This window comes from Thermobia domestica, chromosome 5 (assembly GCF_964235325.1).
Source record: "Thermobia domestica chromosome 5, izTheDome1.hap1.1, whole genome shotgun sequence".
Classification (NCBI taxonomy): Eukaryota; Metazoa; Arthropoda; class Insecta; order Zygentoma; family Lepismatidae; genus Thermobia; species Thermobia domestica.
Genome location: NC_137458.1, coordinates 116,071,608 through 116,099,424, shown reverse-complemented (window position 1 = coordinate 116,099,424; position 27,817 = coordinate 116,071,608). Strand labels below are relative to the sequence as shown.

Genomic DNA, 27,817 nt, shown 5'->3' with positions numbered 1-27,817 from the left:
ATACCAATATTAGACAGAATGAGCATAAAGATGGAGACGATAGCGTGTTTTAAAACTATTCAGACAAGACTCACCTATTTCCTTGTGTTTCTGAACAAGGTTGAGTTCTTTCAATACTTTGAACACTCAATAAGGAAAAGAGAGAGTGAAAGATTTCAAGCCTGATTGTAAGGAAAATGAAACGCAGTACTTGCATAAATTACTTAAAGATGACCAAATAGATGGCTTATGTTAAGGGACTAGCTACCTTACACTTAATTTTAATCATTTTCAAACAATTTTAATCATGTTGTAAATTTTATTTATAGTCCTTATAACTAGTTTCACATCTTACCCGTTATTTATCAATTTTGACTTAAGAAGATGTCCGAAGACAATGAATCAATTCAACTTTGTTCAGAAATCTTTAAGCACAGAGGCAAATACACCGAGAGACTTCTAAGATGCTCAACTTCATCATAAGCATGTAGAAGATAATAGAAAGAAATGCAATATCCATCTAGACTTTAGAATAAATAAACATTATAAATTTCATATTAATTAATACAAACCTTCCAGTAAATCCATCGTTATATCTTCTACGAACATGTCCCACCATCTCAAATGATGAGGCTGTCTTCCAGACCAGTCTACAACTTCAAATTTACTTAGTTTACCTGCTAAGTACATAAGAGCTACAGCAATTATTTCTGGTTCCCACTGTAGACATAGCGTTGTACATAAACTGTAAAAGAGACAAATATTTTATTTTATTTTATTCCTCATTTAATGCAAATTATCTATATAACATAGTGTTGTACATAAACTTTAAAAACAAACAAAAAACTCATCAATACAAATCATCTCTTTCGACATTTTCATACTATTACAGACTATGCTAATTTTATGTTACTAATTTAAAGAAAATACAGTATATTAGTTAAACTTTACACGCAAAATAAATAAACACTTCCAGAACGCACAGGAACTTCTAATCAGTAGGCATACTTTTCCAGCTGAGTTGATTTTAACGTCCCGTTCAGCAGCGAGGCTATATGAGACGTGGACCTACTGATTAACGAGGAATCCGAACCACATGAACTCACGCCGGGAATCGAACCCGGGTCTCCCGCGCCAAAGGCGCGTACGCTAACCGCTTAGCCACGGAGGAGCCCCGGCATACTTTTCGAGTTTACTACGGTATGTCATACAGCCCCTCTCCCCAGTAAAAGTAGATTAAGGCAGTTTTTCTCAACAATTTTTAACTGGTGACACAATTTACTGAACGCCAACAATATCGCAAAATACTTATTTGATTTTTTTATTACTAATAACATAGATTATACTAGTGTAAGATTGTTTCTATCATGTAGTAACTCAATGTAGTACTAAGTACTGTATTGTTGCTGCCGCTGGAGGTGTTGACTGGTACAGTCTGTCTCAAAATTGATTTCAACTACATATTAAATGCTTCATAATGTTTAAATTCTAAAATTTCGCCACAACATTGATAAATTCAAAATTTACAGTATGCAAGTTATGTATGGATGAACTAATCAAAAATTACTTTTTTCCTTCCTTAAAGTCAAAAGTAAGGATAACAGTCTAGATTTCTGCATTAAGGTATTTTAGTAGGATACCACAATATATATATATATTTTTTTTTCCGGAGACCGACTCCGCTGAAAACGATCCACAACAAACTAACCTTGATATTATCGTATGCCACGAAGAAATTGGATAGAAATTTCAGATGTCAGCAGTAAGTCCCACGCTTATACTGGCTAGGCTAAAGGAGACGGTGATGATGAGAAATGAATGAAATGGTGGAATGAAAGTGAGAGGAAACGAGAAAACCCCGAGAAAAAACACGCATACCGTGTTTGCCCACCACAAAGTTCACTTGGCGCAAGCTGGGGTCCAACCAAGGACTCCATATGCCAGACGTGAACGCTCTACCACTGAGCTATCTCGGCCCCTCGGCTAGAAGGGGAACCGAAGTCAGTCACGAAAGGTTATGGAAAGTTATATGTCAGGACTAGGGCTTGACAAGAGTTGCGAAATGGATTCCAAAAATTTTTACCTCTGATCACAAACGTGAAAGGGTGGAAACGTGCAGGTGCAAGGCGATTTCGGTCCAACTTCAAGGGGGCAGATCCAACTCTGCAATAACCAGTAACCGTGAGTAAGACCTGGTCGTATTTCTACGACCTCATGATCAAACAGGAGTGAGAAGAACAATGCCACAGGGGTTCTGCTGAACAAGAAATCCAAATCATAGCAATATAATGCAAAGTTCTAAACAAAGTATAAGCATTCTGCTGGGGAAAACTCAAAACGGTAACGTAGGAAAAAAAAAAAAAAGAGCGAAAAAGTGGGCAAACAGGATTAACCTCAGCAGAACAATTAACAAACTGAGGAACATGAGACTTAAGTACATATTTTGACGTGTAAATGTTAGGTTTGAACAGCGATCTTCAGATTTCTATTTGATTATTCTGCAATATTGTAGCAATATGGAAAACATTGTGTTACAAAGGGAATACGCTGATTTTTTTGGTCGAGGCAAAGAATTTTATCAATCTATCTACGACATTCAAGTACTCCGAGATTTAATAGTTCTTAAATAAGAAATTTTAGGCCATAAAACATAAAATGAAATCTTTAGTGTTCTGCGGGCTAAGCAAAGAACATTATAAATGAATATATATATATATATATATATTGAAAGAATTGGTGGTAATGAAGCTAGTGTTAAAAACATGAATACGATATCACCACAAGCTGATATAGATTAGGAACGAAGGAAAGACCTTTCGCTCTAAAGGCAAGCGATTTACTGGGCCTTCGTGCCTCCCATTAATCAGTGATGTGTACGCTAGAAGACATGCACAATATATTATTAAATAGACTTTTAATAATTATAGATTGCCTGGAGAAAGATATTGATAATAATAAATTGAGTTGATTTTGAGTTTAACGCCCCTTTCAACAACGAGGCTATATGAGACGGGACCTACTGATTAACATGGAATCCAAACATGTTCCCGCCGGGAATCGAACCCGGGTCTCCCACATCAAAGGCGCTTACGCTAACCGTTTAGCCACGAAGAAGCTCTTGATAATAAGAAGTGATTTTAAAAAAAGGTACAGATATATATTTATATGTAGAAAGTGCACCTTGTGTATTTTAAGACTAACGAACAAACGAACTAAATCTAAAACATATCTTTGCAAATGTTAAAAAAAATAATCCCCTTGGAAAAATAAATATCAGTCTCTTTAGCTTCGACGCATAAACGTGGGCCGTTAACGACGCATAAATGTGGGCCGTTAAACTTAAAATAAAGAAATAAATATATTTACCTATCATTAACAAATGTCCAAGCCATTTGCACCATCTTTTGAAGTTTATTCTTATCACCTGAAAATAATAATAATAATAAAATTAATGTAATATTTACGCTATCAAGTAACTGATGAAAAATCTGTAACAGACACAATAACATAATTAGAAATCAAGAAAATAAAATATTACATATTTATGATAACCGCTAAACACAAATTTCTAAATGGAATCAAATAACTTTTCCTTTTGCATTTGATCCAAAAAAGGACGAACGTCGCCACCACCTTAAAATTCTACGAGGACTCATGGGGATAGGTTATATAAGACGCTGCAACACCTTCGAAGGCATCAGTCTACATTGGGATTAGTCATCTTACTCACCTTCTCTTGGCTGCACTGAGCCTTGAGACTTACCTTACCGTCTCTTGGCTGCGCCCGGGACTTGAGAATTTCTACCACGGTCTTGACTGTGTTTGGGCCTGGGATATCCATAATCATCTATTACCAAATTAAGGGACTCTACTGGTCGTCGAACCATCTTCAGAATTTACTATATTGTATTATAGTGAAGTTTTATATTAAAACGGTTGTGGGAGAAAGTGCAATCCCGTGTACCATTGTGCGTCTTTACCAAACTGCTTGTAGCAGAAGTATACACGGTAAATGAGTCGGGGTCAATCTAATTGGGAAGGCAGTCATTTCAGAAGTAGTTGATCATGAGTGGTGAAAAGGGATTTAGATTTCTGGGCTTTCGGGATCTAAGGCCATTTAGTCCGTCACGATTTGAGGAATGACGTCCCTCGGCGAGCACACAATCCGGGGGAAAGGGAAGGAAGAAAGGATTGGGGAAGAAAGGAAGCGGCCTAAGACCTATAAGTTAGCTACCACCCCGGCATTTGCCTGGTGTGCATGAGGAAAAATCAGGAAAACCTCATTCAGGATGGCTGGCCTGAAAAAGCGTGTTACACTTTTTCGACCGAGTGACCCCACCGGGAATCGAACCCGGGACCGCTCGCACAGAAGGCATGAGTGATGAAAAGTGGAGAACTTTGGAGAATAATATCGGAAGTCAAAATGAGGATACATTGACGCCCAGGAAGTTATCATGTGCGTTTAGTGGGACTGAAAGGAAATCGTGCATTACGAGCTGATGCTGCCACGCAGAACAAAAGACTCGAACCTCAAACTGTCAACAATTAGCTCGAGTGCATCTAGCAATTGAAAAGAAACAGCCAGAACTGGTCAGCACAGAGTGTCGTATACCATACTAACAACACCAGATAGCATACATCCTTAAGGATCAATCAAAAATGGAGAACTTGGCAGGGAGATCTTAATGCGTCCACGTGTGTTCAGCACCTGGCACCCTCAGACTACGTTTATTTCTGCATAAGTTAGTTTGGAAAGAGGTATGTGAAAACTACGTGTCACAATTTTTTTGACGAGAAACTACGGAAGTTCTATAGCGACAGGATTACGATGTTGCCGGAAAAAATGGCAGAAAGACATCGAATATAACAGAGCATTTGTTGTTATATGTCAAATCACAATAAATGTGTTCTCAATTTTGACCTTCAAAGACTCAATACTTTTTTTGACAACTATTCAAAGAATATATTTTCTTACAGCTTTCTTTAAAAATATAAAAGATAAATAAATAAAAAACAGATACTTTGACGCATGCTTACCTTTTAGACATTTGGCGTATTTAATAAGATAACTATATGGATGTTCTACTTGTAGATCAAATTTTATGGTCTGAAGTAGTATCCGTTCTACAGTCATAACTTCCTCCTGAAACAGAAAGAAGCTAGTATCAAAATTACAAAACATGTTTAAACTTATTTACATCTAATGAACGCACGACTCAAACCAAATGAAGGTGTTCCTTCTTTAACGTTTTCATCAAGGTTCTCATTACTAATTAACCCTTCCCGATCCTACGTCGCAGCTCGTCCAATGTAATGATTTTTTTTTCTGATCCGATATCAGGAGACATCCAACACCTTTTTGTTGCGTTCTTCTGTCGGAGACAGTTCAACACGTCCCCTCATGAAGTATAGAATCTAGCAAATAGATAGCGCAGGCCATGTGTTTTGAAGTGAACAGCTGATCCTCCATTATATTTGCACGATCATACTTATAGTTAAGTAGGAGCAAGAAGGCGTGTAAGTGGTAATCATAATACGGGGCAGATTTTACGAAAAGTGAGGCTGAACGACAGCTTAATGATGGAAGTGAGCACGAAGAAACTTTTCCTGAACGCAGTGACGATACCATATTTATACTTTTCTCTTAAAATTGCAAGTAATCTACAAATCTATTTCTCGCCCACTGGAGAATAAGCGAGTGGATTGGAAAGGATTTAATACTGGAATCAGGCTTCAGAATAAGTGGGAAACCACACAATTTAAAATACAAGTGTGCATTATGATGCTTAAGTAGAAAAAATATTATATTAAATTCATCTGTAGTTTATTTTCTCTACTTGTAGGTAACAAAGATATCAGATACTCTAAGGTATCGAAAACAGTATACAAAATATTCAAAACCTACGGGTGGACAATTTGACAAATTTTATCGAACCAAACGACATGATCTGTCATCTTCGTATTATTGTTCTGAAGTTCTGTGTTGAACCAACTTTATTGACTAATAAGCTGAGAAATACGAACACATTATAATTTAAGTGGTCACAGTGGCGCAATGGTAGGGCGCTCAATTGTGGAGCGCGGGATCCCTGATTTGATCCCACCTTCCACTAAGTAGGTTTTATAGTTTACAAGCACCTATAAAACCTAAGCAGTTTTCTAGGGATTCTCCCGTTTCTTCCTTTCTTCGTCATTCAACTAGTATCATCCATCTCATCATTATTGTCTCCTTAGCCTCAGTACACAATCGTAAGACCTTAAACTAAAAAAATCACAATTTAAATAACTGATAACATTGTATGTAGGACAAAAAGAAAGCAGTCTTGATAAACTCAACCAACGGCGAAATATATGAACAAGTAAACGCACTGGATATCATTTGACATTAAACTCCAGATTCCAACACTTCAGAGTCGGACTCTCTAATAAGTTATCAAAGCCCTAATTTTTTAAAACATAAACGTGAGAAAATTGAAATAATTCTAAGTGTACAATTGGCTTTTTCCTTCTCAGCTCTAAGAAAGAAAGGAAGAAAAGACTTCCTTAAGATGTTAAACATTTTTTAAGTATAGCTTATTATAGTTCATAAGTCATTTTTTTTTAACAATGAGAAGTGAACTAGGAGAGGTCATTTACAGAAATGAAGATATTCCTTACCTTTGGATCCTCACCAAACTGAAGGAATTTTTGTTCAGTCAAGAGACTCTTTGCTGTCTTTATCACATCTTTACACTTCTTTGGAGTTTCCTCAACTTTTCCGGCAAGAAAAAGACAGCAACATGCCGTTACCTGTGAATCAAATAACGTATTTGAAATCCATTACATCGAACGAAATTAACTTGGTTGTTAAAATAAAATAATATTTTACAGAACATTAAAAGTTATTATATTTATTATAGTTATTATATTTATTATATTTCAATACGAATATTAATAAATCAACTTATTTTTTATGAACAAGTTTTAATATAGTATTTCTTTGGTTATCTCTATAGCATATATTGTTTTATTACTACTACTCATGTATTTTTATATATCAATGATATAAGTCAATATTAAAATGTATTTATATATTACAAATTTAAAGATTATAAAATTAAAACTAACCTGATTTATTTGATATGATTAAAATTAAAACTAATATTCAGGGTTCTCACTAATTTTCCAAGATCAAATTCCTGACTTTTCCAGGTTTTCCAGGTCACTTCTCAGAAATTTCCAGGTACACCATTTTGTAGCATATATTTGTACCGGTGCATAGAAAAATAGAATTTGCACATGAAGGAAAAGAAACAAAACTTTTTTTAATTATGAAATGTCCCCTATTAAATAGCCGGATAAGGCAAAAAGTGAAATCTGGTAACTTAAAAAATATATGAAAATAACCTGTACGCTATTTATGTACATTTCTGGTCAATAATGTTGCCAATGAATTTATGAAAATGCTCAACATATTCAATCTGAGCCTGACTTCACTTTTCACCCTGGATGGGGTATGGCTGTTTACTTTTATTTATTGCTACAAGTATTCTATTATTTTTCCTTTTCACAGAAGGAATTATAGTAAACATTTACAATCGTTAAAGTTGTTAATGGACGGATTCAGAAGTTAAAACATTTTATCATCAGTTTGACTATTTGTGAGACTTACTATAGATATATATTTTCTGTCTGTCAAGGGAGCTTCCTGCACTGGTGATACATAATTACAAAAGTTTTCGCAAGTCTGATAATTTCTTATCAATGTCTGCTTCCTCGCGAGATAAAGTTGTAATAACCTTGGACTTCTTAGCTTCAAGTTCTCTTATTTGAGATTGAATGTGGCTCTTCTGCAGTCTCTTTCTATGTTCATCTGATTATCTACTCTGGATTATCTATTTTCAAGAATCATGCATCACTATAAAAGTATTGGAGAATTTTTTCACTTTTGTAGCAAGAAAAAAGTTCAAAACTTTTTTTTTAATACATGTAAAAATGCAGAAGACTCTTTGACTTTCAACATTAGAAATGCAGAAGTCAAACACATTATGCATTAAGCCAGGAAATGCAGTTATATATGTATATACATATATATATTTAAGTGGAAATATTAAACTACTTGCTCCAGTAGCAAGAGTTGCCACCTATTTCAAGCATTTGTCATTACATAAGAAATGCCTACTGTAGGTAAATGAAATTTAAACAGTAAGTTATGAAATTCCCTGACTTTTCCAGGTTTTCAGACATTTTAGTGAAATTCCATGACTTTTCCAGGACTTTTTAGTGCTAAGCTGGATTCCCTGACAGGTTTTCCAGGTGAGTAAGGCGGTGCCCTACGTTCTTAGATCACATAAACTATAACTTACTTGTGTTTGTACAAACTATTACAGTCTGCATGATCTAAGATGTATAGCATCGATCTCAGAGCAGTTTTGAGGACTGAGTGGCAACGCATATAAGGATCCTTAGCTCAATAGTCGATTTCCACTCTCTGAAGTTGAAGTTCATTGTAGTTTCAGTAAAAGTAAATAAAGTGGAAAATATTAGTCGTCTCCTGATTTTTCAAGTATGACTAAGAAGTTGGAAAATAAAACGCTCAAGTAGAAAAATATATAATCTACAATAAAAAGCGCCTAAAGATGAAAACACACGTATGGATGCGAGGAATGGACTCTAGAAGAAGAAAAGCGGAGTATGGAAGCATTCGAAATGTGGTGCTAAAAAGGAATATTGAAAATTAGGTGGGTAGATAAGGTGTGAAATGAAAAAGCTATGGAAATAGTAGAAGAAAAGTGTATATTGAAGACAGTTTCGAAAAGAAGCGCTAGACCACACATGAGACAACGGAGTAATCACGCTATTAGCTACGACGGGAAAATTGCACCAATTTGTCCAACCCTTTGCAAAAAAATTATGGCTATTGCTATTTAGGCTAGAACATTGGGAAGATGGATAAGCAAGTTCAAAAAGTAGAATTAATGTACGCGAGGTTGGAGAAAGGCTGAACATTTCTGTTGTAACAGCCCATCACATCATTCTCGAGAAACTGCAGTACTGCGAACTATGTGCACGATGGATTGCTTTCAACTAAGTGGCTATAATTTACAAATGAATATGGGTAACAGCCTTGAAGGTTTAATGCGATACCAGCAAGATGGCAATGTATTCCTCATGCGCATTGTGACAGGGAAAGAGACATCTGTCCATCATTACACTCCTGATGGACCATGAACGTTTCGGAACAGATGAAGAGAAGCGGAATGTGAGGAGAGTGCTAAATAGACAGAACCCTAATTGTTTGCAAAGAGTTTGGAGAAATTAGTGCAACGGTGGGACAAATGCCTGAATCTCAAAGGTGATTATGTGGGGAAGTGAGGAAGGACCCACCTACACACGTACGTATAGTTTACAAATGTATCTTTAATATATATATATATATATATATATTTACAGCTTAGGGAAACTTATATATTAAACGACCCACGTAATACATGTAGGAAAGAATGAAAAGGTGAATCAAACTAATCAAGAGTATGCTGATCCAAGAACAAGAAGAAGAATTTAACGTCCCACAATTATGCGCAGAAGATAAGGGGAAAGGAAGAAAAAAATTAACATCAAAAGATTTGTTACTTTCTTTTCAAATATAATTCTGATATGTTTAATTTTAAATTAGCATATTTTAATTCTATTCATTAAAAAAAAAAAAAGAAAAAGAAATATACTCAGAATTACCACTGGAATATATCCGCCACTATCCACACAAAATGTAAGTACTATTTACTCGATAATAATATGCATTTCAACCTACACATTATTTAATTTACTCTCAATATATTATGTAAGCACATTTATCATCAAATATCATTCACCCAAATATAAAACAATAATATTTATTCTAATACTTACGTATCTTGGAAACTGTCTAAATGAATGAAACATATAAAAGCGGTGAAAATACACAACTCCGGTAGCCATGGTATTATAACCAAGGTCCATTTTCGTCCCACAGTCTATTATAAATCTTGCTCCTTCTTTGCGATATCGACATTCTGTATCATAGTCAATACCTTCCAAAATGGAAGGTGTGTTACGTAGCTCCTTTTTGTCATAATACCAACAAGGCATTTTTTCCCACAATCTTCAATGAAATCTGAAAAAAAAAAAAAAAAAAAAAATGTTTAAAAGGAAATCCTATTCCACTGTCAACATGGATATTCAAATCTGAAATTACCTGAAATCATGAAATAAAATCTTACAATGTAATGCCTTGTGTATCCTGGAATATACCGGACACAAAGTTAAACTTCCACCTCTCTCGAATAAAAGCTGAGGTATTCCTAGAAACCAGCGTTTGTACTTGCATTAGGAACAATTTGAGTTTAACTTTCTGTGTTAACCAACCAATTGATTGATTGAAACCTTTTTCAGTTATTCCTTGTCATGGTTTGAAATGACAGGTTGGTTATTTCTGTTTCTATTATTGTACAACACTGGGGGAGTTGCTAGCAGGGTTTTAAAAAACCCGGGTATTTTTTAAAAAACCCAACCCACCTGGGCCCATGTGAGTTTTTGGGTATTTTCGGGTTTAATTGGGTTTTTCGAATTATTTCAATGTCTTTGGGGTAAAAATGTTAAAATATGATTTACATTTCAAGATTGTCATTGTCATAACTTGCAACAATTTTCTACTCACTGCTGTTTTGAAAAATTGACCGCCATTTTGAAATTTTATATTGGATAACCGAAAAACTGTATACATCAAATTTAGAATGTCTTGTGTTTCTACCCTCAAAATTTCAACTTAGAAAGTCCGAAAATTTCACCCTGTAGCATGGATACCCGCTATTTTGAATAATGGCTGTCATTTTGAAATTTTATACCGCCAAGATAATACAGCTAATTTAGTCTCTCGTGCTTCTACTTTGAAAATTTCAGCTTGAAATACCGAAAACTGTCCTTTGTAGCATGGATATCCGCTATTTTGAAATAAAAAAGGACCATTTTGTAATTTTATGTTGGTACGCCGCCAAAATCTATACAGAAAATTTATAGTGTATCCAGCTTATATCCTGAAAATTTAAACGACGGAAAGTTGAACACTGTGGTACAAGTAGACAAACGAACAAATGTAGATCGAGTCATCCCGGGAGCCTCAGTGACGTTCGCCAAATATGAATATCAAATACTTATATTAATTTAAAACAAAGACATAATTAATCAAAATTTCTACTACGAAATAAATATTTTTCAACGTAAAATATATGGTTTTATGGTTGAAGTTCGCTTTCAATGCTTTGTGCGTACAATTACGGGAATTTCCCGAGCATTTGTTGCAAGACGGTTCTTTTCTGAAAATTAATTTAAAACAACAAAGATAGGCCTATAATTCATATTTTATAAAGTAAATGTTTCAAAATGCCATAAATGAAATTAAATATCTTCCAGCGTAAAATAAATAGTTTTATTGTGCGTTCAATTTCCCGAACACTTCTATCACGATGGGTTTTCCCTGAAAATGCAGCTTGCTTTACTGTACATCGAAACTTCCATTAATACTGAAGTTTGAATTCAGCACTTAAAATAGTAAGCGTTACGTAGACTTATGAGCTCCCGGGCATTAAGTTCCTTAAATTTGACAAGAATTTTTGCGCTATTGCTGGTGTTGATTGTACAGAATGCTTATTTGAAGAGTAGCAACAAATGACTGAACTAAACTATTGTTATTGGAAAACAAAATTTTACTGAATACTTTTGTTAACATCGAAGTTAAGGAATAGTACTAATAGTTTTACTATGCCTTTACATATTTACTGTTAGTACCGGCACCTGTGACATTAAACCCATTAACGTATGAGGGATAACGTCACTCGGCGACGCCGTCAGGAAGCACACTATTCACGGAAAGTATTTTCTAAAATATAAAATCGCTTATTTTATTTTAAATAGGTTATAAGCATAATCCACATATCAATTTGTTCTATAATTATCTGAAGCAAAGGTGTTTTTTTTTTTTTTTTTTTTTTTTTCATTCAGTGCATTCAGAACTTTATAAAGGTCTTATGTTGACTGTTGTTGTCAACCTTAAAGTGAAAGCATATAATTCGCCCAAAGAAAGTTCAAAATCTGATAAAAATAACTTTCAATGTGATCATCTGTTGTACCAATAATATACTAACAAAAAGGTCAAAAACGCAGGTGGGTTTTACGGTGAGTTTTTTCAGATGGCTCCAACCCGAAAAAACCCGGGGTTTTTTCGGGCTGGGTCCACTTGGGTAAACCCTAGTTCTTAGGCTCCTACCAGGTGACTTCCCGGGTGGCGGTTAGGGAAAGACCCACCAGATGTCGTGGGTACTGGAGGTTTCTAGGATATACCAAAACCGGGACCGCTGCTCTGCAGTTAGTAGCAAGATCTACAAAGACTAAGAGAGTAAACCTCCGACAGAAAACTTCCGGTCTTCCAGGATAGGGGTTCAGCGTGAGGTCAACGATCTCACCCTAGAAAAAAAACGCAAGTTACGAAACCTCAAAATCAGCCTTGGATAGATGGATTACGAAGAGGTAGATTAATATAAGAACAAGAACAATGGAAGAAAATAAGAAAGACATATACTACCTTAGCAACATAGAATATACAAACGATGAAACACCCTGGAAGAAGTAGGAAATCAAATATCCAAAACAAAATAGATTTAATAGGTTTCCAAGAAATATGATGGGAGAATAGATAAAGAATATATGATAATATACAGTGGACCGGAAGGAAAAACAGGACAGCTAGGAACAAGATTTATAACGACGAAGAAAATGAAAGTGGGAATAATAGTTCGATTCCCGGCGGGAGTTCATGTAGTTTGGATTTCACGTTAATCAGTAGATCCCGTCTCATATAGCCTCGCTGCTGAAAGGGACGTTAAACTCCAAATCACCTCACCACCACCACAGAAAATAAACTACAAAAGTACTTATCGGTTTTCCTGACAAAAATATCGTTTTAAGAGTCTAGCTTTAAAAAAAGAAAGGGAAGGAACTCGTCTTATGCGCGGCAAAATTTCTTCAGGTTCTGATTTATTTTCTGCTGGGTTGTAATACTGACACTGAAAGTAAATGCGATTTTACTTCCCTTTGTTTCCTGAAATATAGATCCCTCTCAACCTCCTACAAAAGGCGGTCGGATGAATCATATAACAGAAAACAGTAACAGAAAACATATGTTCTTGCTTTAACCCTGCTGACTTCAATAGGTTTTTCATAAATTACTACTTAGTTTTGGCTCCAACAAAAGTAACTGGACGATGGTATGTTTTGGGAACACTGGAATTGGCAATGGAACAATTAGCAAATCGCGTGAATCAGATAGTTAATCATTGTAGTTTATTTGTAGTTACGATATTTTCCCTACTTTTATCACTTATTTAATCGTTGTCGATTAAAAATACACACAATATATCACATTTGCGACTTAAAACTACTGTTATTTTCTGCAATGTAGGTATTGTGTTTGTCTACAACGAAATTATCATATACATCCTGCAATTTTCGTTTAATATCTACTCCTGATTGTGGCAAAGTGCAAAGAAAACGAGCCAGACCTAAGAGGAACCGACTTAGATCACTTTTGATAAATCAGAGTGCCATGCCCTAACTAAGAACTTTATCATGTTTGTGCGAAAAACTGAGTATCTTACGACTGTTACGCTAGAAAGATGAAACTTGGTATACAAAGTATTCAAAAATAAGTAAACTCGAGTCCCAGCATCAGGGTTGTCCCACCTGAAAAAACCCACCTGGGTTTGGTACAACTAAGGTGATTACATTTGAATTTATTTTTATCAAACTTTGCACTTTCTTCGGGCAAATTATATGCTTTCACGTTAAGGTAGACAACTACATTCAACATAAAACCTTTATAAAGTTCTGAATGCACTGAATGAATGATTAAAAAAAATTTTTTTTTAATTAAAAAAATTAGTTTGGGATAATTTTAAAACAAATTAATGTGTAGAATATGTTTATAGTCTATTTGAAGTAAAATAAGCAATTTTATATTTTAGAAAATACTTTCCGTGAATAGTGCGCTTCCTGACTCGGCGCACAGTGGTCGGAAACAGAGAAAGCGCTCAAAAATCGATTTTGTCGACTTCACCTCCTATGAAATCGGAATTGATATTTGATCATAAGAATGTCTCCTGCTTCCAAATCCGGAGTTTCAGGACATAGGTATATTTTCGCTGTCTATAAAATGCATGTAAACATGAACAAATAAAAGTGCCGAAAAATCAGTAAAATACGTATTAACCAAACAATATGATAAGTTTTAAACATTTATATTGTTTCAGAGGTCGATGAAAGAGGTTGGATAGTACATTGGACTCAAATACTTGTGCTTAGTGAAGAGTTTCATTTGTTATCTACTGTCATATCATTAATATGATAGATTTGTTAGTGTTACCTACAAGTTACATATACGCTGATGTTACTAGTTCTGCAGTCTAAGCTTATCCTTGCTTATCATAAAAATAGAGTTTATTGAGTTGTCCATAAGTAGTACAAAGGTTGAGCATTGGAAATAGCTGCACCCAAGTGCTCCTGGAGGACTCAGCCCTATCTAACTGGAAATGCGTGATTACCAATGTTGTTCTGGTTGCAATCGAGATCTGCTATCTAAGCCTTACAAAGCGAAAAGACATATTCTCAGGTACGTAATTTGGATTGCCCTTCATCCCTAAATGAAAGTTGTAGTGAAAGCCATCATACATATTGCAGTGATAAACTATCAGTCATGTAGAGTTGCTGTATTTACACGTCAGTGCAGTAGTATACAAGATTTTATGCTGAATCTTTTAATATTACTGAAACAATGTAATCCTGTGTAAATTACATTCCAGTAAGTATTAGTGTTTTTTCGAAGATGGTGCGAGTGCAAAACCGTGAACTTTAATTTTGTATCCTAAGGCCAAACACACATTTGTTTTACACCGTCTATTTTTAGCTGCACATACAATCGGATGGAGAGCACATTGAACCTGTAGCCGCTTCTTGAATGCATATTAACACCTGTCATAACTTCGTACTTGCTAGCGACGTCCAATTCACATAATGCGTCAACATGTTACGCTCTCAATTTATATACTATATGTCAGTAGCGGTTCGTGGTCTGTAGAAGCACCGGTTGCAATGTTGCAATATCAAATATGAGTAGGTACGCGCAAGTGTTCCATTCCCTCAGCATTCTTGAATCTTATCTAAAACATATTCAGGAAATATGAAGAGGAAAGTCCTTTTAAGCTCTATTTATATTTATTGATTAAAGTGTATTCCGTAATATTGGTTTAATATAAGCTATTTCTTTCTTTCTTTCTTTTTTTTTTTTTCAAACAACCACTATCAATGTACGTTTATACACTACTTTATACAAAACTTCTTCATTCATGTCATTGAACAAGAGATAAATCGAATATATAGCATGTGCTGTAAGCCATGAATGATATCGTTAACCCGTAAAGAAGAAACAAGCAAGAAAATTGCATATATTCATGCACGCAGTTAAACAAAATTATTTAATTAAGTAAACTATGCATTATTTTAAAATGGAAGATCTTTCTTCGTTCTTTTCGAGCTTCAAATGTTTCTATGACTTCATTGAAATCTGAAATGCTGCTCGCCAAGTATTTCTGAATAGAAAGCATTTCTACCGCAAATATTTTCTGCTTATTTTCTTTAGGGTACAGAAACACCTCTCTCCTCCGACGATATGCATTTTGTTAGCATTTCTTTGTACGAATATAAGGGACAAAGAGTCCATTTTCAGTAACCACGTATTTTTGTCTGCTGTTCTACTATAAAGAAGCATGAAATTAAAGATTTTTTTCCTTCGAAAATGAGAAAAAAAAAGTATTAGTTTAACATTAAAGCAATTTAGGCTAAAGAAGACAGATGAGTATTGAAAGTGAATGATTTGAGATTAATTTTTTATGCTCTCCGCCGGAAATCGAACAGGGAAGTCATGTGCACGAAAGACACAGAGCTAGGAATTAGACCAGTGGTAAGACATTTTCTGCTTCGAGACTCGATCCCACCCCCCAAGAATAGGATATTTTTTATTTTAAAAATAAAACCTATTGACTACGAACGACCGCCCTCCCCCAAACATTCAGCCTGGATCCGCCCCTGCTACCACCAGACGCATATTTGTTCTTTGCGAGTTTCTGTTTTGTGAATAAATTCTTTCCTCCAAGCGTCTATATCTCACCCATTCTATCAATTGAGTCATGCGCTGCCAAGCGGAGGAATTCGTAACTATTACAGAAGCTGAATATATACCAGTGACAGAAAAAGGTGCAACTGCAAGGGAGCAATACGGGAGGATAGCAGCGACGCAGGAATAAATCCACTTCCTCATGTTAAGAGATAGGAGCTCGCTGCCATATGCTCAATGTTACTGCTTCCAGTGGCAACGCTCACTGCAGCTGGAAATGTAAATCACTCTTTCTTTGTTTTCTTTTTATTGATTTTTTTTTTTTTAGAAATGCATAAATACTGTTTTGTGCTCAAGAGCAAAGATTTTTTTTTAACTGATACACTACTTTAATACCTAAAAATATCTTTAGTATTAAAAAAATATCTGGTTACACAACCATGCAACATATAGTACCAGCCGCCGCTGCTATATGTATGATTCACGATGGTGGATTTCAATATGGCGGCTTTCATTGTTCTGCGTCCTCCCCAATTTCTCCTTACTTTTATTACTCTCCTACATTGTTCCTTTGGTTATATTTTGCAGTATTTGACATTTATGCGAGGGGTTTCCACACATTTGGACCACGCTGTGTATATATATAACTGCACGTATTGCAGCATGGGTTCTTCGAATCACTTTCACAGTAGCTGCAATCGATTTAGAAAGGTCAATTACGTATAGAACGATAGAGAGACGTCCATCATCTTCCATAGTTTTGAAATAAACTATTTTTGTCCGCTTCTTCCAAGTTTCCGACCACTGTGTGACGCCGCCGAGGGACGTTATCCCTCATACGTTGACGGGTTTAAGGTCGTAGGTGCCGGCACTAACAGTAAATATGTAAATACATTAGTAAAACTATTAATATTATTTCTTACCTTTGATGGTAACAAACGTATTCAGTAAAATTTGGTTTTCCAATAACAATAGTTTAGTTCAGTCATTTGTTGCTACCCTTCAAATAAGCATTGTGTAGAATCAACACCAGCAATAGCGTAAAAATTGTCAAAATTAAGAAGCTTAATGCTCGGAGCTTCCAAGACTACGTAACGCTTACTATTTTAAGTGCTGAATTCAAACTTCAGTATTAATGGAAGTTTCGATGTACAGTAAAACAAGCTGCATTTTCAGCTTGCAAAATATTGCGATATCAATCTAATTCATTTATGCATATTCATATTTCAATGAAACTTGGCAGATACATATTTTCTAGGCAATGTAAATTTTTTCGGGGTATCTTTTGTGCAGGTATCTCAGACCGAGACCCCGACAGGGAAGTCCTAATAAAGATGATATAACTTTTAAGGACAATCCCAGGAAATTTTACCTAATTTATGGATGGTGAGATATGCATGAGGTATCATTTAGAAGCCTATATCATTTTAAAGAGAATAACCTACGAACTATGAAGCCACAATAACTATGATAGAACAGCAGCTTTTGAAGTGATAATTTGCATATAAATTTCAAAAGTCGCAATATATTTCAAAAAATATCTCTATCTTCATACCTCAATGGAACTTGGCCAAAATATATTCTAAGACACCTGGTGCAAGTACGTGACCCAGGTGCTTCGCCAGAGGTGCTCAGATTGCTAGAAACATATTCTCCGGGAAACTTTCCAGATTTATAGATCGTAAGGCATGTGTATGGTACCATTCAAAAGTGATTCAAGACAATGTACGAGGGTCCATGACATTTGGCCGCGGCCGTTTGGGCGAAAAACTTTTACCCAAATAGGTTTACATACCTATATATGTTATAATGTGTTGCATAACTACAGCCCGAATGTTTAGACACTAAAATATGAAAACAGACACTGGAAATTCCAAATTCCACAAATAATTTTGTAAAAACTAAAAATAACATCTTGAACACCGCAAAGTATCTGCATATTATGCACAACTTGGCTCTACCAGTTGGAAAAAAAAAAAAAAAAAAAATGGGAAGGAATTACAGCAAACTATTGACTATCCGGTCTCCGTATTATACGGCTTAGTTTTAAAAGAATATTTCCTTTTAATAAAATAAGGCATATGTAATAAAGACATGTAGGTCGGATAGTTGATGCTCTATTGTATTAATAGAAAGTTATTTCAGATTTCATAAAAACAGACACTTATAGGCACTATCTATAAATTGAAATAGGAAGAATTGACCAAATAAAATTTATTGTAGGCAGCCTGTAACATCCCAAAACAAACTTCTGTCCTTTATTATATATCCAACGTAAAGGAACGACACCATTGGGCGGCATAAGAAACACAGCATTATTTCCAATAAGAACATAAAATCTGTATGTCAGTATGACAGAGTTCTCAATGAGCAGTCAAGAGCGAACAACCACGCCGAAGCAGCTTATCGTGGACTGCTTTGCGCCGAAACGGCCGCGCTTAAACGTCTGCGCCCAAACGTCCTGCGCCGATGTACGATTCATGGATCTGAGGTTCGGTAATTAGGGTGAAACAAGAGATTTTTAAAAGGTTTTATATTTCACTTCAGTTTTTCACCAATCTTGCACCACATCTTTTGTTACAATATTTTTAAATTCATATTTATTGTCCCTGTACCAATAATACAAGAGATGGAATTGGATTTCAGTTTGGTATCCCGTTCAGCAAGGAGATTGTATGAGACGTGAGCCTATAGAACAACGTGAGATCTGAACCACATAAGCTTCTGCCGGGTACCAAACCCTGATCTCCCATGCCAAAGAGACATACGCTTTTCACATGGCCACGAACAAGCTCTCAATAACTCATAAACGTCTCGAGGCACAGCTATTTTTTTTTTTTTTTTTTTAATATAGATAGCAGAAACCTGGGTCTTGTTTGGGCGCTCAAATTCACGCGATTATTATTTTATTATTTTCAGTTGCCAGATTATAGTTTTCTTGAAAATCGCCGTAAAATGTCCGAATTTCTCGCTAATATTGATTTCAGAAGATATATGTGTCATATCATTCGAAAGCTTGATCCATTCCAAAGGAAATGATGTACAAACTATGATCAAAGATAATAAAGTACAGAAACACTTTTTAACTTTTACTATTCCCCTTACCCGACTTTAACTCATTTTTCCTCACAAACTTAAATAAATTCTCCAACTGATCCAGTAAATTTCCTAAAATTGGTCCGGCGATACAGCACTTAACCCCAAGTGGGCGATTCTCTGGCAAGTGGCCCATTGTCAGTAAATTTTCAAAATTCATTTGAAACGATCATGTTTATCTTTTCCTATTAAGAACTAGTGTAACTATATACTGAGCAGGGTGGATTGATTTAAATCAGTCTGATTTAAATCACGATTTTAATCAAGATTTAAATCACTTGATTTTTTTAATAAAAATCGTTGATTTAAATCAAATTCCGAAATGAATTAATTTAAAGTGAAAGTAAGTAAAATCCCGTTTCTCTTCTGTTATTCCAATTATGGAAGATAATAATCATAATACAGTGAGACTCAAATGTATGTAAGCACAGCATGAAACGAGTATCATGTGGGAACTATCAGGGAAAATCCCGTTTGAACGGGTTACGGGTGAACCCTGCTTTCTTCTCTTTGTAACACAGGCTTTTAAAATTTCTGTTCCAACGGGGAAATCACCATGGACATTTAAGATGAAAGCTCTTTTGTGTTCATGTCTATTTGTTTGTTTCCAGATAATAGGGGCGTATTTAGAGGGTTCGATCCCCTCTCCGAAACAAAAAAAAAAAAAAAAAAAAAATTAGATTTTAAAATTTTGGGCGAAATTTATGTACTAAATACATAGAAGTTCCTCGGGATCGTAATACGACAAATTTTGGATGCGTTAAAATATCGAATAATACTTTTGATAAAGTGGATACTTGACCCCATTGCAGAACATGCCGCGATCTGCGATGTAATCGCAGAAAATTTGCCGCGCCTGTGCAGGAAAAATTGTAAGAGGAAATAAAATAGCCAACAGAAAAGTATAAAAACGTGCCTCCTATGTATAGATATCTTAAATGTACGGACAACTCGCATTTGAACTGGTTTTCACGTCACATAAAGCATATTTTTAACAATCACAAGTGTTTCTTCTTCTGGAACTGATCATCTTGATTTTCTTTATTTTGGAATTCCTGCAGGGAATTCGTGTTATTATTCAGTTCAAAATCTCTTATCATTGCGAATTGTGTCGAGGAATTTGAAGCTTTAAAATATATAAAACGATAATTATGCCTGTTGTGCTGTATGGTTGTGAAACATGGTCGCTTACGCTGAGGGAAGAACGCAGACTGAAAGTATTTGAGAATAAAATCCTGAAACGAATATTCGGAACCAAAAGGAACGGAAATGAGAAATGGCGAAAACTTCATGATGAGAAACTGCATAATTTATACCATTCACCAAACATTGTTAGGGTCATCAAATCTTGGAGGTTCAGGTGGGCAGGACTGTAGCGAGAATGGAAGAAAGTAGGAACGCTTTCAAAGTTTTAACTGGAAGTCCAATCGGAAAACGACCATTAGGAAGACCTAGTCGCACATGGGAGGGCAATATTAAGATGGATCTCGCAGAAATAAGAATACAAAATAGAAACTGGATTCAGTTGACTAAGGATAGAAGTCAGGAGAGCTTTTGTGAACATGGCATTGAACCTCCGGGTTCCATAGGTCATAGAGTGAGTTAGTTAATTTTAGGCGAAATTTATGTACTTTATATGTATTTCGTGCCGCTAGCTAGTTCCAATTGTTTAAAAATATGCCCCTGCCAAATATCAGTAACTTTCGTGAAAAGAAAAGTGTCATGTTGATATACATTGCTGTAGTTTTTCCTTAATGCTTAAGAAACATTGTTTGGGATTGAAATAGGTTAACGATTGGGATTTAATTCAAAATTAAAACCCAATACTTTCACTTAAATGACATAATTAACATTTAATACTAATTCCTAATGTTTTTTCTTCAGTTCGCGACTTGTATCATACGAAGAAAAAGATTTGATTTAAATCAAAAAAATCGATTTAAATCAAAAAAATCAACAAAAATGATTTTTTTGAAAAAAATCATGATTTTTTCCACCCTGATACTGAGACATTTCTGTAAAATATATTTGTTAGGTTTTCACCACAAACTTTGTTCTACACCATGCTCAATGCTTTTCACATATCCTAATTTTCAAATAATTTTCAAACTAAATTCGAAATCGGTAATTATATGAACAATAGCAAAAAATATGAAGTGGACCTTTGGCAAAATTGACAAGTTTTAATCAATGTTGGATTCTGGTAGGCAAAAATCGTAGTTTTCTCATGTCATGTTTTGCTCTCCCGTGCGTAACGAAAAACATGTATTTTTCATGTTACTTTTATAAGTGTAGAAGATAAAGTATTGAAACTTCTGCCCCAAAGCAGAATTATTATTAGCCTGTTAGTAGTATTTATTATTTTTTTTAATTATCCTCCTTATTTATTTTATGAAGTATAGAAATATTGTCCCGTGCGTAACGTTATGCAGGGAATATTACAGATTTATACAAGAAAAGTGAATAAAATCAAGTTATTAAGACTGCAATACATATTTATTGTTATTGAAGTTAAAAAATGAACAATACATCGGTACTTTTCTATTAACTCAAAGAAACATGAATTTGCTGATTTAAACTAATCCAAACATAACTGCCAGAAACGTCTACGTTAAGTTACATAGAAACATTTACCATGGGGCTTAGAAACAAACTATGATGATAAATCACACTTTCTTCTTTTCATTAGAAAAGGCAGGTATCTAAGTTGGTTGACAGTTTTGTAGGGGAAAACTGGATTCGCTTCAAACCTCTTTAGCTCTTTTCAAAAACGTCTATTGGTTCTGGAAATTTATAGTATTGTACATTCTTTCACCCTTTATCAGTAAATAGGCTGGAAGTATATTTAAGATCAAGATATATACCATATATGAGACATAAGATCCGTTCTTTTGATCGAAACAATGTTTCCATGCGTTTCAGAATTGTTACTCTAATGTCCCCATCATCTTCTATACCACTTTCAGACTCTCATACATACCGATATTTAATCCTATTTCTGTAAGAACCACAACCAAATTTCACTAGGAGAAATACATCTGCTCTAACATTGTTGAGGATTGGACGGTTGGAATATCATTATCAAAATCGTCTTCAAAGTTGTATTCTAAATTAATGTTGCTCTGTTCACTTGATGAATATATCATTCTGTACACTGACACTCTTTTCGTTTTCCTTGAACCAATCTGACTTGAATTACCTTGTTCTTCTTCACATTTTAGAGTGTTTTCCTCTTCTAAATGGCCAACAACAAAACAACGGGGAATGAGTTTCGCAAAAGGGAACGTGAGAAGAAAAGAGTAAGTCTTTGAACTTGCCTCTAACGCTGCATTGCCTCTAATGCCTCATTTTATTTTTCAGTCTCACCTTGTTCTTATGTTTAAGTCTAAATTTTCTAGCCCTTTGAGCAGTGTTCGAAGTGGGAAAAAAGCAGAGGCGGTATGTTTTATTGCAATTTTGACTCGACATACCGGCTATCTAAATGTTAAAATACAGTGATGGTATGTTACCAAAAAAATAGCATTTCTATTTACATAATGACTCAAAACCATGGGAGAACTTTTCGTAGTTATGAGTAAGGCATGAAGAGGTTTTGGCCCCGCCCTCAATTTTCTGCGAATGATAAAAATATCGTATATTATAGAGAATTATACACTAAAATGTTCTAAAACAATTTTTGTATTATCATTTTTTTAAACAATTTCCCTTGGGTAAACTCCGGAATTCAAAACTCGACTGAGGGGTATTCCAGACCCCCGGAAGGTTATTATCCAACTATTAGAGAGTTGCAAAAATACTTTTTAATGAAAGTATTTAAGCTCCATCAATTTAATCTTCTTGACACACTATATAATAAACGAACACTTAAGCAAAATAACTTTTTTTTTATTGCATAAACTATATATTTTTTTCTTGTAAATAACGGACTCAGTTATGTATTTCTTTACGTTGTAGACACAAAAGAAGTCCCGGCGCTCATTACAATACTTCCCGATTTTAGTTTAAACGAGTCGCCTCAATATAGTGCCTTTCGTTTGTTTGGATTGGGCCCATGACTGAGTCCTTTCTGGCATGTGACCCTTATCTGCAGCCAACGAAGGAGCAAGAGATGAACTTCTTTGTAGACACCTTATTTAAAAACAAAAGGTAGGAAAAATATAGAACAAAAATGTTGGTGTTGCCAATTTAGAAATTATTTCTACATAATAAGTAAAGTCTCTAATGTGAAAAGCAATTCGTCAATTATTATGTATAAAAATGGATTTATTAAATGTATATTAGCATCCATTTTCCAGTCTTGATTACTGAAAAACCAGAGGCGGTATGTCTTCATCACTCAGAAACCAGAGGCGGTATGGCATACCACCGCATACCGCCTCACTTCGACCACTGCCTTTGAGGCCACTCATTGCTTTAGTTGATCGATTCAGTTTATCACTGACAATATTACTTGGAACAATGTTACTTGCCTGGAATCCATATTACTTATTTAAAAATCTCACACTAAAGCAAATCTTCACTGTGAAGTAACAATCATATCAAATAACCAAAAACCAACGGTTTCCCTCCAATTCACTTTACCGCATTTCACCTGACAATGGCAGCGTTCAAACGACTCAACGTCTGGCTGGTAGATAGCACAGAGGATCGAGCAGTTCAACAGTGTACAACATTACGTGGTTTGAACGGCACGAATCAGCGCTCAGACAAGTAGCTCAAAGATATGGTAATAAACCAGGGGGTAAAAGTGAGTAGGAACGCAGGGGGACGGTATCCCCCGCTTCCAGAAAATATATGTGGCGTCCCCTCCGCTTTCTAAAATACTACAATGGGCAAAGACGCATGGAGGACGGCTTGACGCAATTCGTCCCCCTACCTTTTCAGATCCACTTTTACCCCTGGTAATAACACTAAGCGAGTTGCCTAGCAAAGCAAATCGATTTTGATAATTGGAATGTAATTTAATTTATTTAAATTGAATTATGGATGCAATTTTTCATGATTGTTAATGTCCAATTGTTAATGTTAAAATATCAATCTCTTTAGTTTAAGGATATTGCATAATAACAGACCAAACAATTGCATGGTTACTTTTCTGTCCCGTGCGTAACGGTGAGAAAAAAAAAATAGCGTCACATTATATTTTCCAATTTAAAAACATAACGCACAGTAATGAGAATGAATGTAGAACATAAGTGATGGCATATAAAATTAAAATGCTGGCATTAATCAGAGAATATTCCATGAAATAGAGGTTGCCAAATGAGCTTTCTGTCTGTGCGTAACGCTTAATTTTGGCTTATAACTCAAATTTGCAATTGTTTTGAGTATTTCTTTTATTTAACTATGCAATAATAATTTTCTCCCTAATTTTGACATACTTTTTATTTTATTCGAAAACATATTTTTGTTCAAAAAAGCAGTTTTTGTGTACAAATGTCCCGTGCGTAACGCTGAGAATCGCCCAAGTAAAAACTTCCGGTATTAAAAACCTACAATAGACTGGAATAGTGATGTCGTCATTTCCTTCCTGTTATCATGGTGATCGCCATGTTTTTTTCTATACAAACGCGTGAAGCTAATGGAGCTAAAGAGTTTATTTCAAAAAGCTCCACATCCCTAAGTAATAAGGTAGAAATCGAATAGTTAATGTAACACAATTATCATGTAATCCACCATAAGAAGCAATTGTAAGCAACATAAACTCCCTAACGTGTAGATTGGCAAAGTGTCGGCACAGAGAAAGCTGTAAAAATATATTTTTAAAAAAGAAGAAAGTCTTTTAGAATAATGTTAATTCTATTGGGGCATTTACACTTCTAATGTCTGCTGTTTATAATGGAAGTGCACAATATTATTTCTAAATATAGTCTACATTACAAAAGAAAGAAAAGGCTAGCCTTTAGAAATATTCAATCCAGACCATCAGTGGATATAGTTAACATCTTTTCTTATATTCTCTATCAACTTTCTTTTTTTTAAAAAAAAAAGCATTTAGGAAACATACAATAATTACACATCCAATTACCAATGGTTTAGTAGGCCTATATATTTTAAAGAACTGTTAAACAATAATCCTCTTCAAATATGCAATAGTATATCATGCTCATATTACTCAATCAGAAATTTTCCGGAATTATTTAAAATTAATATTTGATTATGAACTGGGTGAATACACTTTCTTTAATTTAACCTGAAAATATAGAAATTCTCAAAATATATCGTACATCAGAGGGAAGATTTCACAAGACGTGAACTCGCTGATTTAAGTTTCAATGCTTGTCATGTACGTAACATTATTTAACATATTTTTTTTCTAATTACCTTTTCTACCCTATTTTTCAGTTTCAGTCATTAGATATATTTAAAAAGAAGCATAAGTATTTGTTCCAATCTAATGTTTGCAGTTCCGAAATATTTCATCACTGTTTTCGTTTTGCACATAGGTTCTTAGGTATTTAGGTACTTGTTGTTTAGAAAATAAAATGGCGATCACCATGGCAACGAGAAGGATGTGATGTCACACTATTTCAGTCTATTTCCACACGAGTTAGTAGAATCTTTGTATGTATACAATTAAGTTTTGTCGCACGTTTCTGCCTTTTAGACAAAATGAATTATGATAATGAAATAAACCGTAAAAATAACAAGTAAAATCCAGTCTTGAGCTGCATCCAAAATGAACCGAACTGCCGCCGGCTTTAGGTCACATTCGTTTCGCTGCACGAAGTAGCATTGCTGTGCAATTGTGTCTATAGTTGAAAAATCTCGCAACAATATCTTGTCCATGTCAGGGCACGAGAAATTGGAGGGCACGTGTGTTAGCGAGGAATGCAACTTTAGACAGCAGGCGCATTAGTAAATTAAACGAAATCTTTTTTACGTCCCACGGTTATGGCGGTTAGGCTAAAGGAGACGGTGATGATGAGAAATGAATGAAATGGGAGAACCCCGAGGAAACCCAGACACGGTGTTTGTCCACCACAAAGTTTACTTGGCGGGGGCCGGGTTCGAACCCGAGACTCCAAGCACCAAGGTGAATGCTCTACCACAGCCACCGTGGCCCTTCGCAGGCGCATTAGTGACGGTGAGTATATGCTCAAAGGGCGATGGTTAGTATTCGCATACAGGAAGAATATCACAGTTTCTTTTCATAGTTGAAACCAGGGCCACTTCTCGTGTCTGCTTAAGGTTGTCAACCCTCAATGCTAATGTAAGCTTGACCCCATTCCTTGTTTACCTTAAAACTGCTAGACCATGACAGCCACTTAGTAGAATCCTCCCTTATGTTATACTCTGGCCTTACTAAATTCTTTTCTAAGTTGTTACTTGTCACTTTAAACCAGATCAACCGATTAAAATCTAAAATTTATTTCTTAAAAATATATGACCCTAGATCTGAAAACTAGGCTACATAAACGAATAACAAGCTCAATTTAATTTTCCTTATTTTAGCATTATCATTTTTGCAATATATTAGTATCCTTAAATTTTGGCAAAACAAGACAACAAATAGATACATATATTTTATGAAAGCAATCTAAAACTTCTATTTTGACTTACCAGAACTAGTCTTCTTCAATAGATTTGCCTTAGCAAGTAGCTTCCGCTACCTTCGACAAAATTGCAACACCTATATGATGTCCTCGTTACAAATTACAAAACCGTAAACATCTACGTTATTTTAGGATTATTTCCTAACACATTAGTAGTCACGATTCCATCACTTTGCTTTTAAAACAATTCAATTCACAATACAATTTCCTCTTCTACGTTCAGCATCAAATTTTGCATACACTGTTGCACTACACCATGACTTATGTTCTTCGTTCAAAGTATTTACAAGGACACGTGTCTTCTACAACCAATAGCACACCGTAACTACCCACCGGCATTCAAGCCGACCACTCCATGGAAAGCATGAGAGTTGGGAGTTTGCAACATTGCGTAAGGTGTTTCTAAAGTTGTTTGCTTCTGTTTTTCCTTTTTAAATTGAAGTAAAACATATTTTAAATTTGATACAATTTATTCCTGTTGAAAGGGGAACATAGTGGTATGACCTCAATTATATTTACTTACGTATAAACCACCAAAGTACATTTTGTGCTTTCCTGTAATATGAGGACTGATGCAGGGTCGTTCTGAAGCGTGATTAGACACATACTAAAGAGATTGACTAACATATATTTCCTGCAATAGTCAGACCTTTAGTATGAGGCGTCAAAACGACTCTGCATAAGGAGGATGTTTTACGTCTTAATGTTAGCTGACAGTAAGCTTAAAATAATTAGTTGAAAATGTCATTTCTCGTTGTTTAATAATATCGTAATATATATATATATATATATATATATATATATATATATATATATATATATATATATATATATATATATATATATATATATATATATATATATATATATGAAACATGTTAGTCGAACTCTTTGGTATGGCACTAATTACACTTCAGAATGATTCTGCAATATCACGAGCTCCTTCATGACAATATGGTGCGCAGCTTTGGCGTAGACTTCTCAACTATGCAGTGGTGCCCATTCACCC

At 35.0% G+C, this 27,817-nt stretch overlaps 1 protein-coding gene across 3 annotated transcripts in view; it reads right to left on the bottom strand.

The window, feature by feature from the left end:
• The window catches only part of LOC145686059 (cyclin-K-like), a 49,795-nt gene extending 22,652 nt beyond the window's left edge, over positions 1 to 27,143 (bottom strand). For 2 of the 3 annotated variants that reach the window (XR_014131511.1, XM_081758958.1), the window contains exons 1-6: positions 26,816 to 27,143; positions 9,868 to 10,111; positions 6,637 to 6,768; positions 5,017 to 5,122; positions 3,346 to 3,403; positions 552 to 724 (exon numbers count right to left, since the gene is read on the bottom strand). Coding sequence is in view for 2 of the 3 variants with exons in the window: in XM_081758958.1 (XP_081615084.1) it covers positions 552 to 724; positions 3,346 to 3,403; positions 5,017 to 5,122; positions 6,637 to 6,768; positions 9,868 to 10,086 (688 nt within the window). In the remaining variant the exon portion in view is untranslated. The remainder of the gene's footprint in view (positions 1 to 551; positions 725 to 3,345; positions 3,404 to 5,016; positions 5,123 to 6,636; positions 6,769 to 9,867; positions 10,112 to 26,815) is intronic. The other variant, XM_081758957.1, reaches the window with a different exon arrangement.
• Between the last annotated feature and the right edge of the window lie 674 nt (positions 27,144 to 27,817).